Source organism: Perca fluviatilis, chromosome 2 (genome assembly GCF_010015445.1).
Source record: "Perca fluviatilis chromosome 2, GENO_Pfluv_1.0, whole genome shotgun sequence".
NCBI classification, from domain to species: domain Eukaryota; kingdom Metazoa; phylum Chordata; class Actinopteri; order Perciformes; family Percidae; genus Perca; species Perca fluviatilis.
In genome coordinates, this window is record NC_053113.1 from 37050705 (window position 1) to 37068492 (window position 17788).

At 40.8% G+C, this 17788-nt stretch overlaps 1 protein-coding gene across 3 annotated transcripts in view; it reads right to left on the reverse strand.

Annotated features, from left to right (window-relative positions):
- Nucleotides 1-17788, reverse strand: part of pitpnm3 (PITPNM family member 3) — a 112747-nt gene that overhangs the window by 65653 nt on the left and 29306 nt on the right. For 2 of the 3 annotated variants that reach the window (XM_039778747.1, XM_039778732.1), the window contains exon 3: nucleotides 5022-5132. In XM_039778747.1, coding sequence (XP_039634681.1) covers nucleotides 5022-5132 — 111 coding nt within the window. The remainder of the gene's footprint in view (nucleotides 1-5021; nucleotides 5133-17788) is intronic. The other variant, XM_039778738.1, reaches the window with a different exon arrangement.

Below are 17788 nucleotides of genomic sequence, written 5' to 3' on the forward strand. Positions count from 1 at the left end.
CACATTGCGTTATGTCTGTGGAACTGTTCATTAGCTGTGTAACGTTATGTGTGAAGCTGAACCGACTCACAGTAAAACAGATTTTATTCAGATTTTTTCTTTCTGTGACATAAAGGACACTAACAGATTATACCCTGGACACTATCCATTATATCCAAATGTTAATGAGTAATCGTCAAATAATCGTGATTTCAATATTGACCACAATAATCGTGATTATTATTTTTTCCATAATCGAGCAGCCCTAGGCCAGCGTACTCATAATGTTTTCATACATTATAAAAGATTAAAAAAAAGAGGGTCTCAGAGGGTGGAAGATGCTGGAAGCACATACAGTTTTACAGAACAGACACTGTATGACAACGTAATGATGTCTCAGTTCAGCATCTCCCAATATGGGTAGATGCCAGCTTCAGACCCCGACAGACTCCATCTCCACATACATCACACATTTCATTTGAGGTAACAGATCCCCAGTGGTCTATAGCAGGGCTATTTCTTTAAATGGGCACTGAGTATACTTAACTTCTCAAGCACCACTGATGTGCGTTCCAGCTCCAACACCAGACACCTTGTTAGTAATGGAGTAAAATGTCGCATATTTACATTCTCAGCAGACACAAAGCAACATTAGCATTCATTTAGAGTCATATTTCTGGTGCATTTCTGATGAATGTAAGTCGTTTAGCTGTAACTCATCAGAAAAAGATCTGAGTCTTTATCTGCTAAATGCTCCACTGTGTTCACCAGCTAGTCATAACATTTATATGCCTGCTGTTTGGTGCTGAGCAGGCAGCGTACAGTTCATTTTTGGAGGGTTCTTTCCTCTGTAAACAGCTGACTGCTCAGGCCGAAAACAAACTGAAACTAAACAATAAAGTTGTGGTTCGTAAAACCAAAATACTGTTCAGGGATACACTTTTGTACTACAAACACACTGGCCCTCATTTATCAACCTAACGTAGAAACCAGCGCAGATATGAGCGCAGAAATCCTCTTACGACAGGCTTCACGTGTGATTCATGAAACGTTCGTATCACACCAGTCAGTCGTACATTGATAAATGCAGCGGCTGGAAACGATCGTCATTTAAATATCACGCCCCAATATATTCTCGGTTTTGAGGCCTCGCCCCTACAATTTACGACATGGTGAGACGTAATCCAGCTGAGAAGCGGCACTTTTCGGAGGTGGCGATTGAAACCCTGATATCGCAGGTTCATTTGCACTAACGTGTATTATTTGGCAGCCTGAAAACTGGTATTAAAGGCTGTAGAAAGAATGCGGGATGGAAAAAGATCACCGATGCGGTCAACAGTGTTGCCGTAGTAAATCGGACTCCAGCTGAAATTTAGCCTATTTAATTTATACATCCTTGACATATGTATTCTATAGTCCTAAAAGTAATATACAGGCTTCTATTGCAATCTCTTAGGCCTACATGTAGATGTACCTATATTTAAATAAACACACAGTAGCGGAGTTTGTGCAGTGTCTTTTATTTTACTCGTGTTTTTCTTCATGAGTCAGAACGAGGCAACAGCGGTTGTCCTGCACCTCCCCGCTGGACCACCACCCCTGTCTCCTGACAGCAGAGGAGCTGGAACAACAAGCCAAAATAACTCGGTCAATGGCAGCAATAAATCGTTCACTTGAAAGAGAAATGAAAACCTGAAGAATAAATAAAAATGTTGTGCATCGTCATGTTTCCTGTATTGAATATCATTGCCAAACAAAACACTATAGGCTACCTTTTTAAAGCGAGGGATAATATCCTGTCTCCTTCGTATAGCCCCCAGTTGGGGCTGTGCTGGACACTGCTGTCTGGGCATCGGGTCATCTGGCTCCATCACTACATTTATGGCACCCTGTTTTCCTGCGAGATGTTGTGCAGAAACCCACAGGCTAAAACAATGTTGCAGACTTTTTCTGGCATGTATAAGGTCCCCCCCCCCCCCGCTGATGCAAGCCATCTGCCCTTAAACAAACCGATGAAGCGCTCCACCGAGGTCCATGTGCGTACGTGTGCACTGTTGTACCGGTGCATAGAGGTCTTCTAAAAGAGCCAGATCTGCCATTGCTGATAAGAGATCAACTGATGACTTCTCCTTCTCCTGTTAAACTGAGTATATGCTGCACCGCGAGTCCACACTGACTCCAAAACTTGCGTACACGAGTTCAGACCAGACGTGAGATTTTATCGCGGCCTGCGCTCACGTTCAAATTGATAAATGCCGAGCTTTGCGTAGGAATCGCCGTACGCCCGTCCTACGCCTGTTTTAGGTCGTACGCACGTTTCATAAATGAGGGCCAATGACTTTGGAAGATACCCACTTGATATGTCTAAGTCAGACTTACTCTTCTAACTCTTTGGACAAACATATGACATGTGAGTAGTGTATTGTGTGTAAAAATTAAACTGGCCATATTCTATATTTTAATTAGTAGGATGAATGTATTAATCCTTCATTCTGCCAGGCACTGGACCTGCTCTGGAGCACTATGATAAATCTGACTTGTACTGCTGCCGCAGCGGACCACTTTAGCAGTCATTACTGCTTTTCGTGAGTGGTTTGTTTGATGGGATGTGTGGGGGGTCTAAAATATTCACAGTGTACCCACTTCTTCAGTTACCACCACCCGACTTAGCACAGCATCCCTGCTGGAGTGGCTTCTTTCATCTCTGCAGGACCAGACGACAATCCCACTGAAGTGCAGTGATTAAAAGCATCCACTGCAGTTTGTCAAACCTCAGCGCTGACCTTTACGACGAAAGCCGGTCTCTTTGTCAGTAAACAGAACCAAAAAACAAGTGCCATGCTATCAGCACAGGACCGCCAGAGGAGCTGTGAAGAACAGGAATCCATGTTATTATCATGATTTTGCTCTATATGGTGAAACTAATTCTGATAGTTTCTCTGCTGCCATCTAATTAAAAACCACAATGTTATCACCTGTTGGCTTGTGTAACAGGGGGCAGGATTTTATCTTTGGCCAATTAAACAAAAAAGAGAAACTATGTTAGTCCTCCGGATCTTTAAAAAAAGAGCATTTAGGAAGGGTAGATGTAAATTCAAACTGAAAACAAGTAGAGAGGAAATTCTGTTCATTCAGCACAGAAGTTAGGTTAATTAGGCACTTCTGTGCTGAATGAACAGAATTTCCTCATTAACCTATTTGAGGAAAGGAATCGGACAAGAAGAGAGTGTGTAGTCTCGTCAGTGAAGGAGCACTGAGCTGTAAACACATCTCAGCCCCTGTTATGTTAATCTGGTGCTCCCATTGATTCACGCTCATCTAAAGCATCAATAACAAAATGTTCACCCTCTGCAAGCAAGATGCATACAATCTTTTTCACTTTTGATTATTATTATTATTTTATTATTATCTCTCCATAAGTGAATGTATAGGTCCTGGGCATGTGTGTGTATTTCCAGCGTGTGTGTAATGTGTGTAATAACGAACAACAGAGTGAAAAATATAATTTGCCCTTGTGGGATCAAAAAAAGCATGTCTTAATCTTATGATTGGAACTACTTGAATATATTTTCGCCAGGATTTGGTGGACGGAGCCATAACTAAAATGCATGTCTTAATCTTATGATTGGAACTACTTGAATATATTTTCGCCAGGATTTGGTGGACGGAGCCATAACTAAAATGCTTATGAATATTAGACACACACATGTTGCTGTGTTGCTGCTGGATACGCTGCATCCAGACAGACAATACAGTTTTTGCCGACTGCTCACACACTGAAATCAAAAGTATTACACAATTATCAAACCCTTACACCCAAGGAGCAAAACGTTGGCCCAGATGTGCGCCACTAGCAGCACATTGTCAGCCTCACACTTTTTGCAAAACAATACACACAGTGATTTGCAAAACACTAAACACACTTGTATGCATTAGATACAGAAGTATGTCATGATGTCACTTCTTTGCAATTCCAAAGCGCTGACTGTCACATGACCACACCTATGAACAGATTTTTTTATTACTGTAATTGTAACCTGTACTGGATCCAGTATTTTATGTTTGTCTGTTGTTTGCTGAGCTACCAGTGGTATGCACACTTCTATAGTAGCTGTATGAAAACTGGGACATGTTGTTGATTCTCCATGTTGACTGATTTGGGTATATGGAGAGAAATAAATTATATTTTCCAGTCAGCAGCATTGGTCGTGTGTAGTGTTTGGTGAACTTATTGTATATTTGCACTTTCTCTGTGTACTTCATTTACAGTACTCACTGAGAAGTATAATTGCTAAAAGTGTTTTAGGTTAGCAACCTATTTTATAAATTAGTGTATAGTTTTTGCAAGAGTGTTTCATTTTGCTAAGGGTCTGAGGTGTTCTGGTAACTGGGTGGAGTGTTTTGAAAAACGCTCCCTGTTTTAAAAATAGTGCTTAAGAAATTGAAAAAAAACTGTAACACACATGTCCTGCGCCCTGTGGATCTTGGCTCAACTTTCGTCCAAACACAGTGCAACAATATCGGGCCATGTGCTGTGTGACAGTCAAATACAGGCAAATGTTCCTACCAGGTAAGATGAATTGATGCATTGTTCTAATTACATAGTTGACTTTGCAGGAAATATTGCTAACATGATGATAAATCATGCCTCAAAGAAGAATAAATGTCTTTATGTTTTGACAGGTCTTTAAACTGGACCTACCTAATTTGTAATCCATCTTCTCACTGATACCCTGTAGTAGTTAACACAATCACACAGCCCCGGTGTTTAGCTGGAGGGCTACTGTGGGTGTGAATGGAGACTTAAGTAAGAAAATCTTTGCTTGTACCCATTACACCTCGATAAGATTAATTCAGGGTTGTTGTTTTTTTACTCTTTCAGCCCCCTAGAGGTCAGACATGACTTAATGTAGCTTTAAATAGAAGCTACAATTCATCCACAGTCTAGCCACCATTAACATCATTCAGTGACTCATGACTGTGATTATAAAGATGTGTGTGTGTGTGTGTGTGTGTGTGTGTATAGAGTGTAGAGTGTGTACCATGTGACTGGTCCTCCATGTGTCCCAGAGTTTCAATCTGCTCCACCAGGTCATTTGAGTTCCACTGACTCATGCCCAGCAGAATGGCGCTCTTCCCCTCCATAACATCTGCTGGGACACACATAGACACACACACACACAAAGAGAGGTAAGACAGTGCAGCAAAGACAAAAAACCCATTCCTCTCTCTACATATCAATAATATGGTAACTCAATGTTCTTGGCATTCGAACCGATCAACGTTACACAGGTGTTTTATTTTTGCCAGATTAAACTTCTTGTCAGGTGTCTGACACCCCCCCTCACTCTCATTTTTTTGTTTTGCAGCACCTGTTAGGGTGAATAATGTATACCTTTATCAGAGGGTGCACCCCAAAACCCAACTGACACAGTTCAGATCTGTGCCTGTTGGGCATGGCTTCCAACATATATACATTTACGTGGCTTGTCATTGCTGAACACAAATGAAATAGCTTTTGTGCTGCCGTTGCCTACACTTGCAAGCTGTCCTAAGATAACATGTAAATTTGGCCTGAATGATGTTGACACAAATTAATTACACCCTAAAGACTGTGTTGTAGCTTTTATTAAGCTGGCCAACCAGATATCTGTATTTATCTATTCCCCACGGGAAGCATTATTCCATCTTTAGCCGCACTACTGGCTGCTGCTGTTTAATTATTAGCTGATAAATATTCAATGACATACGTGCCGCACCATGTGCTGCCTGCACTCCATTTAAAGGTACCCTGTGGAGTTTTCTTGTAAACAAATGCATGTTTTCACGGTTTCTTGCAAAAACACAGTGTGTGTAGCCTTGAGACGATCCATAGTGCCGCTAGCGGTTAAAACTCCACAGGGGATCTTAAAAGGGACGTATCATCAAAATCTTAAGTTCAGTGCTTGTGCACATACATTTGGGTATCTGCAGCGCCTACCCACCCACAAACTGTGAAATAAGACAACCCAGTCAGTTATGTGTGGGCTGCTTCGATCAGAAAACATGGGATTAAACGTATGTATAATGTATGATCTGCCATTCAGATTTGGCTTGCCTTCCTATGTCACATGCAGGCTCATTAGAATATACCACCCCCAATCTGAGTATCTCCACCCACGGCTTGAGAACTACCATAGCTAAAGAAGTACCTTAAAGGGGTGATAGAATGATTATATAGGGTATTTCACACTGTTCCTTATGGTCTCCTAATGGGGTATGTGACATTGGTTGGGCTGAAAATGGCCTGGTTGATATTTTATTGTCCCTTATGCATCCCTGTGTTTTGGCCTTATTTGTAACAAGAGCTTTTCTTCCAAATATGGTATGCTCATGAATATTTAGATGAGCTGCGTGCTGATTGGTTGAGCGAATCCCCATACACACACATTAGAGACGCGACAGAATCTCATATTCCAGACACTGCAATGTTTCATTACCAAATTCACTTCTGAGACTTTTTTATGCAAGAAATTAACTATATAAAGCTGAAATATGGGCCGTTTTACGAAAATGTATGGCTAATTGCAAATTTGGTAAGACGTGTCGGACTTTAAGATTATGTGTCCCATTCAATACAATGGGAAACGATCTTGGCTAGCTAGCTACACTTTCGGCATTACTATAGTATATTTACAGTTTGAATTTCGTCACGGCATGTATATTACAGGTTCCCCAAGGTCTTACAAAGCTTAGCTAACACTTGTCCAATTTCGGATTTCAATTGAATGCATTTTTGTGAATTTCAGAGGTCTTGTTAGGAGGAGGCTAGCTAGCTCTCATTGATGGACTCCAGCTCACCACAAGGCTAAGTTATTTTCTTCGGCAAACCTTGTCAAAAACCCGGAACGGACTCGCAGACCGCCTCTTAATAGCGGACTCGCAGACCGCCCAGGCAGCCCCGGCCGCTGAACTCCGACACACAGTCAGACAAAATTTGCAATTAGCCATCCATTTTCGTAAAAGGCCCATATTTCAGCTTTACATAGTTGATTTCTCGCATAAAGAAGTTTCAGAAGTGAATTTTGTAAAGGAATAGCAGAGATCTGCGCAACCTAGATTCAGAAGACTACCTGATCTCAGGTCAGTTGTGTAGCCTATGTAAATGTTGGGGCGTGACCGTTCTCTTAATACACCCATGGGCGTGACAAAGGTACAGGTCCTGAGATGCTTACGTAAGCTTCCAGCTTTGTTGAGATTCGCCCGTTTTCAGCAGCAGTTTCAAAATATTTTTTCATAGTTTTCATAGTAAAGTGGTGTCAATAGGATTTTGAGCTTCTACGTATGTCCTATTTACCCACCGAACTGTCATTATTCAACTATGACAGGGTAAAATCGGTTTTGCATTCTATCACCCCTTTAAAAGGTGTGCCATATTTTTCTCCCAAGCCAATAAGAGCAGACTGGTCTTAAACTTAAACAAAAAAGACAGGCACTAAAACATTACATTTCAGACAGTGGGTGAATACAGGTATATTCAGACATACAGTATGAGAAAAATCATGTTTTTTGAACGTTAAATCATGTACACTATTTTAGCAGAAACCCAAAATACAAGTATGAACCTGAAGATGAGCATGCTTTGTCTTCTTTAAATTAAGGTTTATTACAGCATCAGTTTTACTATTAACTATTAGCACTGGCCATCAGTTCTATAGTTGCTGATATCTCTGCTCATGGCAAGTTGGCAACATTGCTACCACATAGGTTAGGGCAACCAACATGAACAGTCAAACAGATTGTAAACAAAACCCCTCAGATTATTCAAACCTATTTGAAGGAGAACATGAAGGTGAACGGTAAAATAATTGCCCTGCATAACAGAAGTGTTGCCATGCAGGCCCTTTAAAACACGGAACCACCACATTGTCATAAATGACGAGCTCTGTTGTAGTGGAGACAAAAAAAGACAAGCTAGGTGTGCTGTGTGGTTCAGCATGACCAAAATGGTTGTCTGCTCGTCACAGACTGTCACCCAAGACAGTCTGAGACAGGATGAGTCATCCAGGAAGAAAACCCTCTACCCGACAGACTTCCTCCTCTCTCACACATTCCTGCGCGGCAGCTCTGAAACACTCTGACGTGCGTCTACACCGCCTGTCCATTTGGATCACACAGCGACCGGTCTACTGGTCACAGTTTGTCTTTCCCTTTCTGCTCTGACTCCCTCCTCCCTTTGGTGCCCTCTCTTCCCTCTGGTCAGACAATACTAATGTAATAATGCAGGGACGTAGCACACCCACTTGCAGATTCAAACATACAGACAAGCACAAAGAAAATGGAGAGGAGCGAGAAAGAGACACACAGAGAGATGCATATTGGATCTGAACAAGGCGTTGCAGGATGTAAGAAAGCCTGTGTTTGGACAGGAGGAGATTGCAAAGCAGGCTTTACACTTTGAAAAAGCAAGTTACTAAATGATGTCCTGGAGGGAGAGCTGAGCAGAGACGCTTGCAGCCGAAACAGAAGCTCCCCTGAGAAGCAAAATGTGTTTGAGCCAACCTACACTAAAAACCTGGTGCAACACTAACAAATTAAATGCACAAATAACCAAGAGAATAAGATTAACCGACTAAAGCTCTCCTGCTTTTAGATTATACAACAGACCAGCTAAATCGGATTTGAACAACAGGTGAGAAGAGAAATAGAAGTGTGAGATCTGCCTGCAGCCAACAGCCCAGAGGGAGAGAAAAGAGATTTAGAAACATCCTTCAACCTGTCGGCTCACGGTGAGCAAGTGTCAGAGTGGAAGAGAGAGGAATAGATGCCGAGATTGTTACACAATGAGAAAACGGCCTCAGGTGACCTCTGCCACTTTAATTTGCTTTTTAGTGTCCCATTCTCAATTTCTTGATCTCATCATCATGCATTCGTTGAAGCAGTGGAATTACCAAAATACTACTTCTGGCTTTATTTTAGGCTCTTTCAACTACCGATGACGCACTCTGAAAATGAGATTGCTTTGGGGATTATCCCGTAAAATGGCATAAACAGTCTGTCAGGTAAGTAGGCTACTGGAGATGGATGGCATTTATCCACCATGAGCAGAGCTCACAAGCAGACAATATGTGTCTAATCAGATATACGTATAAGAGTGAGAAACACATGTAAAGATGTGTACGAAGCCTCTAACATGACTGTTAAGTCATGGTCTTGTTTTCATAAATGGTATCCTATTTAATACTGTACAAGCACTGCAAGCATTTATTTTACAGAATTGTGTGTTCAAATTTGAAAACCCCACATTTGTTTTTATTATTTTTTCCTTACTTGTATATGTCTTGTTTGTGTTGACAGATTGACTGTATGCTTTTTAAATATCACCTATAATAGCTCGTCTTCTCAATAAATGCTTTTGCACACTGCCCTAGAGCTTTTTCATATGGGGCTCTTGGCAACCCATTTATGCAAAAGCTATTCTGTAACCCACTGTTCCAGATTGATCCTTTTTTATAGTCTGCTCCTGCAAGCCGCAGCACTTTATGTATGTATATTTGTATACCTCATTTTATGTGCCTATTAATAGCCAATATAATTTCCCATAGGTATGCTGTTTGCTTTATATTGTTTTAATATAACTTTAATGTTCATCGCTATTTTCATATCGCTTTTTTATACTTTTATCCCTGTGTACAGCCACTGAGATGAAACAGGTTGTTGTGCAGCAACAGTTTCATTGGAATCAAACTCTAAAGCAGCTGATCTCACTGATCAACACAACTCCAATCAGAGACAAAGTCCTGCAGCCACTGGTTTGCAACAGAAAAACAAATGTCTGGGTTTCAGTGGTACATGGCTCCAATCCACTGCAGCAGATGTTTAGTACTAGCAAGACGTCTTTTTTCTGTATATTCTAAACACAAAACTGTGCAAATTCCTAAATAGCTTATTGTGTTAATCATGTGTCTTCCTGGTTTGATTTCCCAATCAAATGTTACACAAATCAATTACTGTTTAGCCTTGAAGGACATGGACTTAGCCAGAATATGAAAGCAGCATAATTTTTGCTGTTTAAAACAATTTACCCTTTTATAAGAAAGAGATCTGGATCCCTGCCAAGATCTAATCAACTGTTGTTGGGTCAGTGGGCTACTGGTCCACAACATTAAAGCCACATCAGTTAATAACTTCTTGAGATAATTTGTTAAAAATGAACAACAGACAAAACATAGCCTCTGTCCAGAAAGAAGAGGACATACTGTACAGAAGTGAATGAGTATATACATGATAGATGTAACTAGATTATATATGAAAACAAGATCACATTTTTCTTTAATTTACTCTATCTCAGAGCTGCGCATGTCACATAGTTGTAAGATCAAAGTGAGTGAAGACAGGCGAGGGAATGGAGTGGATGACCTTACCGACATGTTGTTTCACCAACACCTCACACAAACAAAATCAAGGGGGAATGAGATGTGTATGAGTGTGTGAGTGTGTCTTTGTGCTCTTGTACTTCTATCAGCTTTAGTTCTTGATCTAAAGTGCAATGACATTTTTGATAAGTAAGTTTGAACCATTCCTCAGGCTGATTCAAGTATTAAGACTTGGTTTTAAAGTTAAGGTTAGGGCACGGGGAAGCATTATGTCAATGAGGGTGCTCAGAAGTACAGAAGACTGCCTGACAATTGGACTTTAGCGATAAAATGCTGTAATCAGCTACATGTACAAGATCCTGTTCACAAGAAATTAGAATGTGAGTGGAGCATTGGAAGCAAGTACAATTATAATACACTCCTTCCTTCTTCTCTTTGGACTTTTGTTGGTTAAAATCTTCATCATATACACAGCTCTAGTCATTTATGTAAACATTTATTATGCAAGTGAGCATTTTTTCCCCCCACAATGTCAAGTCTGTGTGAATATATAATTGTACCAGCAAGTTTTATGATTTTTTACATGACTTTAGCCATTAAATGTCATTACAGATTTACTGGACAATTGGTACGAAAGAGACTTGGTTTTCCATCTGGCAAAACACACAGTTACCCCAGTTCCCATCCACATATAGTGCACAGTGCAATATAGTGATGTCTTAAGCTAGCAGCCTCGTAAGAATAGATGCTCTACTTGCATATAAACATAGTTTACCTCCAGTGGCAATTTATTATGTAATTAAACTGTTGGAGCAGCCAACACCATGAATTTCCTTTCAGGCTTAGTCTGGCAAGTCCCCTCATTATTTAAATTCATGTCATCAAATAACAAATCTGGATTAACACACAGCAAACAGTCAACAGCTCACATCAATAAACAATGTGACAACTGAGTTGGCATGCGCTTGAGCAGCCGGAAGGCACAATCGGTCCTGATATAAAATGAGACGTTCCACCATTGTGCACAAATGTGTGTAGATTTACATGTGAGCGAGGTGAACGGAGGTTGAGTGATGCTGGGGGGCTGTGAGGTGGATACATGCAGTATGCTGAGTAGAAGAGAGGTATGATTTTTCATTTTTATTACTAGAGGCGAGTAAAGGGCACCTGGAATTAATCAGATTCTTCAGATAGAATAAAAAGATGTGCTATCCTGCATAAATACCTCCTGCTGCTGCTGCTTCTGCTCACCAGTGGCAGAAACAACCATGAAAGAGCTGAAACACGTGACAATCCATTACGCACATATTTGACACCAAAATAATGTATCCCCAGAATTTAGTCTGCTACTGTGAATTATCATAAAATGTCATTTTATGATGCTTTTTTAACAATGTTTTCAAATAGAAACACACAGGATAAATGATGATAAATAAATAATCCAAAATATTGTCTTCTTATCTCACAAATAAGAAAACTGAAACTGTTATCCTCAACCCAAAACAAAGCCAAAATGTTCTGGCTGCAGCACTGTGTTTAATCTCGTTAAACTAGTATTGAAAATGTCCCACTGAGCTTTTCCAGCAAACTGATGAAGATGAGATGGTGCTATTGGCTGAGTAAAACCAGGAAGCAAAATACAATGAAAAATCTGCGATATTCAAGCATGCTGTATTATTCATTATACATCCTTTTTGTGGAGTAACAGCATCAAAGAAAATAAATGTGTGGCACTCTTCACCGTGAGTGAAGAGTGTTAAAAATGTGATGCTTCACCGTGTTTCTGCATGAGGCTCCTTCACTGAGCCAAAGCTTTAAACACCTTATAGTAGAAAAGTGCATTCTCTCAGTGAACCACTAGAAATGAAGAGTGCTTTTCTTCTTTTATTGTGAGCTTGTTTCCTTCCAAGAGTCACATTTGAGAGCTTCTGTATCTGGATTGTAGATTAACTGGAGCTTTTACTTTCCACTGCTGGGACATGAACGTATTATACACTATAGTGGAAGGGTCTCTGGATGTGGACGCGTCATGCAGCCTGCACAGTGTGTCTGTGTGTCGGTCTGAGACTCTAGACTCTGACAGCAGTCTGTGCTACAATTCAGGTTTCATCATCACTGCAGGACAGCTCAAGGCGGCTGCGACAATGTGACAAAGTGATGCTAAATGTGCGTGTGTGTGTGTGTGTGTGTGTGTGTGTGTGTGTGTGTGTGTGTGTGTGTGTGTGTGTGTGTGCGCGTGCATGCGTGTGTGTGTGCGTGTGTGTGTCTGTGTGTATATTTGCTAGGGGCAGCTGTGCGGATGTCAGAGGGGTTGATCAACAGAGTGACAGCATCAAACCATCCAGCCAACATCTGCGTTGCCTCCACACCATGTCACACAAACACTGGCTGACACAACATCAACTGATGCAAACTGAACGTCAGTCTCAGTTCTCATAAGAAACAACACACGCAGATGTTAATGGATTTTACCCATTAACATCTGTGTTCATGAATCATTTCATCTGCTTCCCACAGTAAGATTTACATTGTTGATATTTTAGCGACTGTAAAGCTGGCATCGAATGCTTGCTCAGATTACAATTCTTCTTTAAGTACCTTCATGACTCAGGTGAATTTTATTTCTGTAACTCGAAATCATAAATCACAAATTTGCCTCAAATAGTTTTACAATCTGTCCAGTAGGCCTATACAACACCCCCTTTATACTTATACGTTCGATTCAGATTTTCTTCAATGTTCTTATTTTGCCGATGTTAAACTGCATTTCATTTAAGCAACATTTAAGAAGACTTCAGTACCTAAACTCAGGTATTGTATCGGCCCAGGTGTAGAAAAAAATTCTAATTAACTAATGTTTTAGCTGACTCAGCTGTAATCATTCAGTTTAAGAAGTTGAAAAATGTAATATATTCTTACAGTAAATACAGGTTAATGGTATGTGATATTCAGTTGCAAAGCCTTTACAAAATGACTAAAGTCTAAAAGGCCTAAAATCACTGGCCCACCGACATCAGCAGACACTTTGCATCTTTCCTAATGAGGCTCTGGCACACCTGCACTACACCCATTTTCACCTAGAGGGCCTTTATTGCTTAAGCATTGGCTTTATGTTCAGCATCATTGTTCTGCTGCATTCTCTACAAATTGTATCAAATATGCTACTTAGGCAACTACGCTACATCAACAAGTGGCATTTGAACACCCCAATTTGGCACAACATACACTTAATGTCTGGTAACAAACATTTTGTTTATAACCAGTGGAGTGACAGAGGTATTTATACTCTAGACCAGTTATTCAAAGATGAAGGTATGTTAAGTTTTGAAAACCTGAGAACTAGCTTTGAGGTCCCTAAGACATCCTTCTTTATTATCTTTAAAATCAGCCCTAAAATGTTATGGAGTACCATGGGGGAACAGTCTTGAGATGCACCCAATGATTAAATGGCTTGTTGATTCTCCGGTGAGAGGATTAGTGTCCAGGATTTATGCTAAACAGATGCAAGTATCCGTATTAGAACTCCCAATACTAAAGAAATGGGAGCGAGAGCTGAGCCCAGAGGGGAACGTAAGTTTGGAACAACATTTCCCACTGTTCCAAGAACCCAAATCACCAGCAGATCCACTTCAAAATGCCATAGGACATATTGGACACCTCAGAAGAGATACGTCTCTAAAGCCATTCCTACTCCCTATTGCACGTTCTGCCAACCTGAACTAACTGGAACTTTCCTGCACATGGTCTGGGAGTGTGAACAGGTGCATGAGTTTTGGAATAAAACAACATCAATAATATCTGATGTGATAGGATGTCGAATTCCTACTGACCCAATTGTTTTGTTACTTAATGACGACTCTAAATTACACCTGCTTGGGAGACAGAAGAAATCCAAAAGCACAACCGTTTTTTATTAATGTTACTCTGAGTGAGCAGTGTTACCAGAATTTTTTTATTTTGATAACTGTTTTGATTCACAATTAAGGTGGAAAATAAAAGCTTTGTGTTTAATGTATTTGTGTTGATGTTGAAATGGATTTTAAAACATATGGTATTGAAAAAAGTATCGTTAAGGAACTGGCATCGAAACTGAGGTATCAAAATTGGCACTGGATCGAAAGATTTTGAACGATGCCCAGCCCTAGTGCTACTAGTCTTTTATTGTCGACCCAGTAGGATTATGAACATCCTTAAACACCCTCAAGAATAAAAGTAAGCTCTTAAACCCTTAAGGTTATTGTTTTCTTTCAATTCCAATCCGTTGGAATAAAGAATAAAAAAGCAGAACATGTCAAATACTTGTGGCATGCACTTGAGGATGCACCTTTATCTTTAACAGCTTAGACGTAAACTGACAAAGGCCAAGTACATTAAAGTGTCTCAAAAAAACTGACATAAAGGAGCATTCTAAAGGATGCAGGATGAGCCACTGGAGAGGTCTTCATCTTGTTTCCCAGAGGCTCCTGACAAAATAATTAGAGACAGTATATGGTATATAAAAAACGCAAACACAATAACAATAACAGTCAGGTTTCATCTTTTTAGCAGAAAGCTGAGCAAATCCTTGACGGTCTTCATACATTTTCATGCTGTTTCTGGGTCCACTGGGTTACACAGTGTGGATGAAAGCATTCATCAAAGCCACGTAAATAAAACTCCCCCAAGCTTATTGTGCTGGTTTGAGTAGTAGGCCTATAATATGACAAACATCCCCTCAGTCACTCTTCAATGTAATTCTTTCAGTTTCTCTCTCTGCTTTTCTATTAAAGGCTGAAATTGCTTCTGGCTAAAGAAAATATATATCAAGTTTAAATAAAAGAAATAGAAATAAGAAAAGAAAAAAAGAAATAAAAAGTTACACCAGAGTAGCTATATGCAGCTAAGATTGAGAGTCACAGTATTGCAGTTAGTGACAGTGGTGGGCCATAATTTAAACAACCTTTTATAACCTTGTACTGGTTTCCCTTTTAAGGGAGGCACCCTTCATACTGAGCCTATGTTTATGTTTGGAATAACTTGCTCTGTTGCCTTTTCTCCACTTTCCCCCTGAGCTCAGACAATAAACTCACATAGCAACTGCAAGGAAAAAAAACACCATTCAAACACCTCCTCCTATCTTTTCTTGGATTTTTCTTTTTAGCTTTGTTGTATTTCATGTTTCCACATTTCGCTCCTCTACAGTATAATGGAGCATCTTTGTTGATTTGGGACAGCCATGCTTTCATGTAACATGACAACCTAAAACCTGAAAAACACTGGCCTGCCACAGAGTCCAGTGCATCAATGAGTGAAGGCAAAATGAGAGATGATATGTTTGGTCTCCGAATAATAAGACAATTAGAGATGAAAAAACAGACTGAATTGAAAGTTGGGGGGACAAAAGCTGAGTGGTGCCTTCACCACGAGCATATGGACCTGGGGTCTCATTTATAAAACGGTGTGTAGGATCCTTACTGTAAGTGTACGTACGCCCAAAAGCCCAAAATGGCGTACGCCAAAAAAAAGTCAGATTTATAAAACCGTGTGTACGCACATCTGTAAGCAATGTTCCCTTTATAAATCAGAGATTACCTACAAGTGTGTGCACGTGGATCAGCCTCTTATCCCGCCCTGTACACGCCCATTTTTGACCATAAATAGTCAATGCAAAGCACCTCATGAATGCTGATCAGTATATGAATGACCATGGCAGCTGTTACACTGAATCATGATGACTGGCGGAGAATAAGCAAAAAACTTCTCATATCTTCAGGAATTGCTGCAAATTGAATTATAATTTCGGCCTGTTCTTGCACAGTGTATGGAACCCTGATCTATAATGCGTCCAAAACGGCAGGCATTTCTTCTTCAGTTCATCACCTCACCATCTGCGTCGCCAATTCCTATTTTTTCTCCAAAATGTGCGTACGCATTAAGGCATGGATACCCGACCCGAGGCCGACGGGTCCCGACGGGTCCCGACGGGCCGGGCCGGGTTCGGACAGATATTTAGAAATTATGGTCGGGGTCGGGTCGGGCTCGGTCACATCAGCGCGATAAGGCATTTGTTGTAAAATGGTGCTGCGGCTCCTGAGAGCTCAGTGTGTGTGTGTGTGTGTGTGTTAAGTGGGCAGAAGAGAGATAGAGAAAGAGGAAGCAGACGTGTTGAAGATGCAACCGGAGCAGAGTTAGTGGTTATTCATGTTATAGCCTAACGTGGGCCCTGGAGGTAACCAGTCTCCCCTGGTTTTCTGATCACAGTCGGAAACGAAGCGATCAGGAAAGGTTAACACATTGAACATTTTAACAGCTTATTAACGTGCGCTTGTTGCCCCATGTGCGGTGATGTGCTCATCTGTTGACATTTCCGAATGCCTTCCTACAGTTGCTTAACAAAAGCGGGCTTTCCACACAAACAAAAACGTAGCCTACATGTGTCATTAGTATGAGGGAAAAAAATGAGATTTTAACTGTGTCGGGCTCGGACACAAATTTCTTAATACCTGTCGGGCTCGGGCCGGGTTCGGTCACGGCTCTGTAGGACAGAAAAAAATCAGACAGAAAAATTCGGCCCAATCCGGACTCTAGTACGCATGGGTCAGAGTTTGCGTGGAGGACCGCACATTCTCCGGTCAAGTTTGTTTTTTATAAATCACAACCTTTGCGTGGGAAGTGGTGTATGCACATTTTCAGCCCCGTTTTGTGCGTACATATAAATGAGACCCCTGAACTTTATGACAGATGGTTGTGGAAAGTTCAATATTACTGATTCTACACAAAACTTTGCACGACTCATAACTGAAATACAACATCATCACACTGATTGTGTCTGCAGCAAAACAAAAGAAGTGCAATAGACATTTGGTTAGTTCATACACTGTTTAATTGGGGGCTTTGTTCCCAAACCTTTTATACTGCATGTGCCATTTTTGCAATGGCAGTCATGTTGCTTTTGAGAACAAAAATACATAACCCCCTCCAAAACTAGATCTGTTTGTTAAATATGAAGCTACTTCCAGCAGTTGCTTAGGTTAGCTTAGCATAAAGACTGAAAACAAGGGGCAACAGCTAGCCTGGCTCTGTCCAAAAATAACAATATTTGCCTTGCAGCACCTCTAAAGCTTGTGAACACGGTATACCGCGTACGCGTGACAGCTTAGGCCGTTTACACACTGGATGCGTGGCGCGAGCGTGTCAGCTGCGTGGCGTGTCCGTTTATATTTCGGCTCCCATGTTAACAGGTTAGAGCTTACACACTGCCTGCGTAACACGCGCGTCTCAGGCGCGGCTCGAGCAGCGCCGAAAACGCGTGCATGCTAGAAACGCCTATTTTTCACGCGACACGCAAGCGTGTTGGAAGCGTTTCCAGGCAAAACAGAATAGGAAAAGATGTTTATATGTTGTTTAGACACGAATACACATTAATAAATGACATGTTTATGTTTGAAAGCCTCTAGGTTTTGATTAGCCTGGTT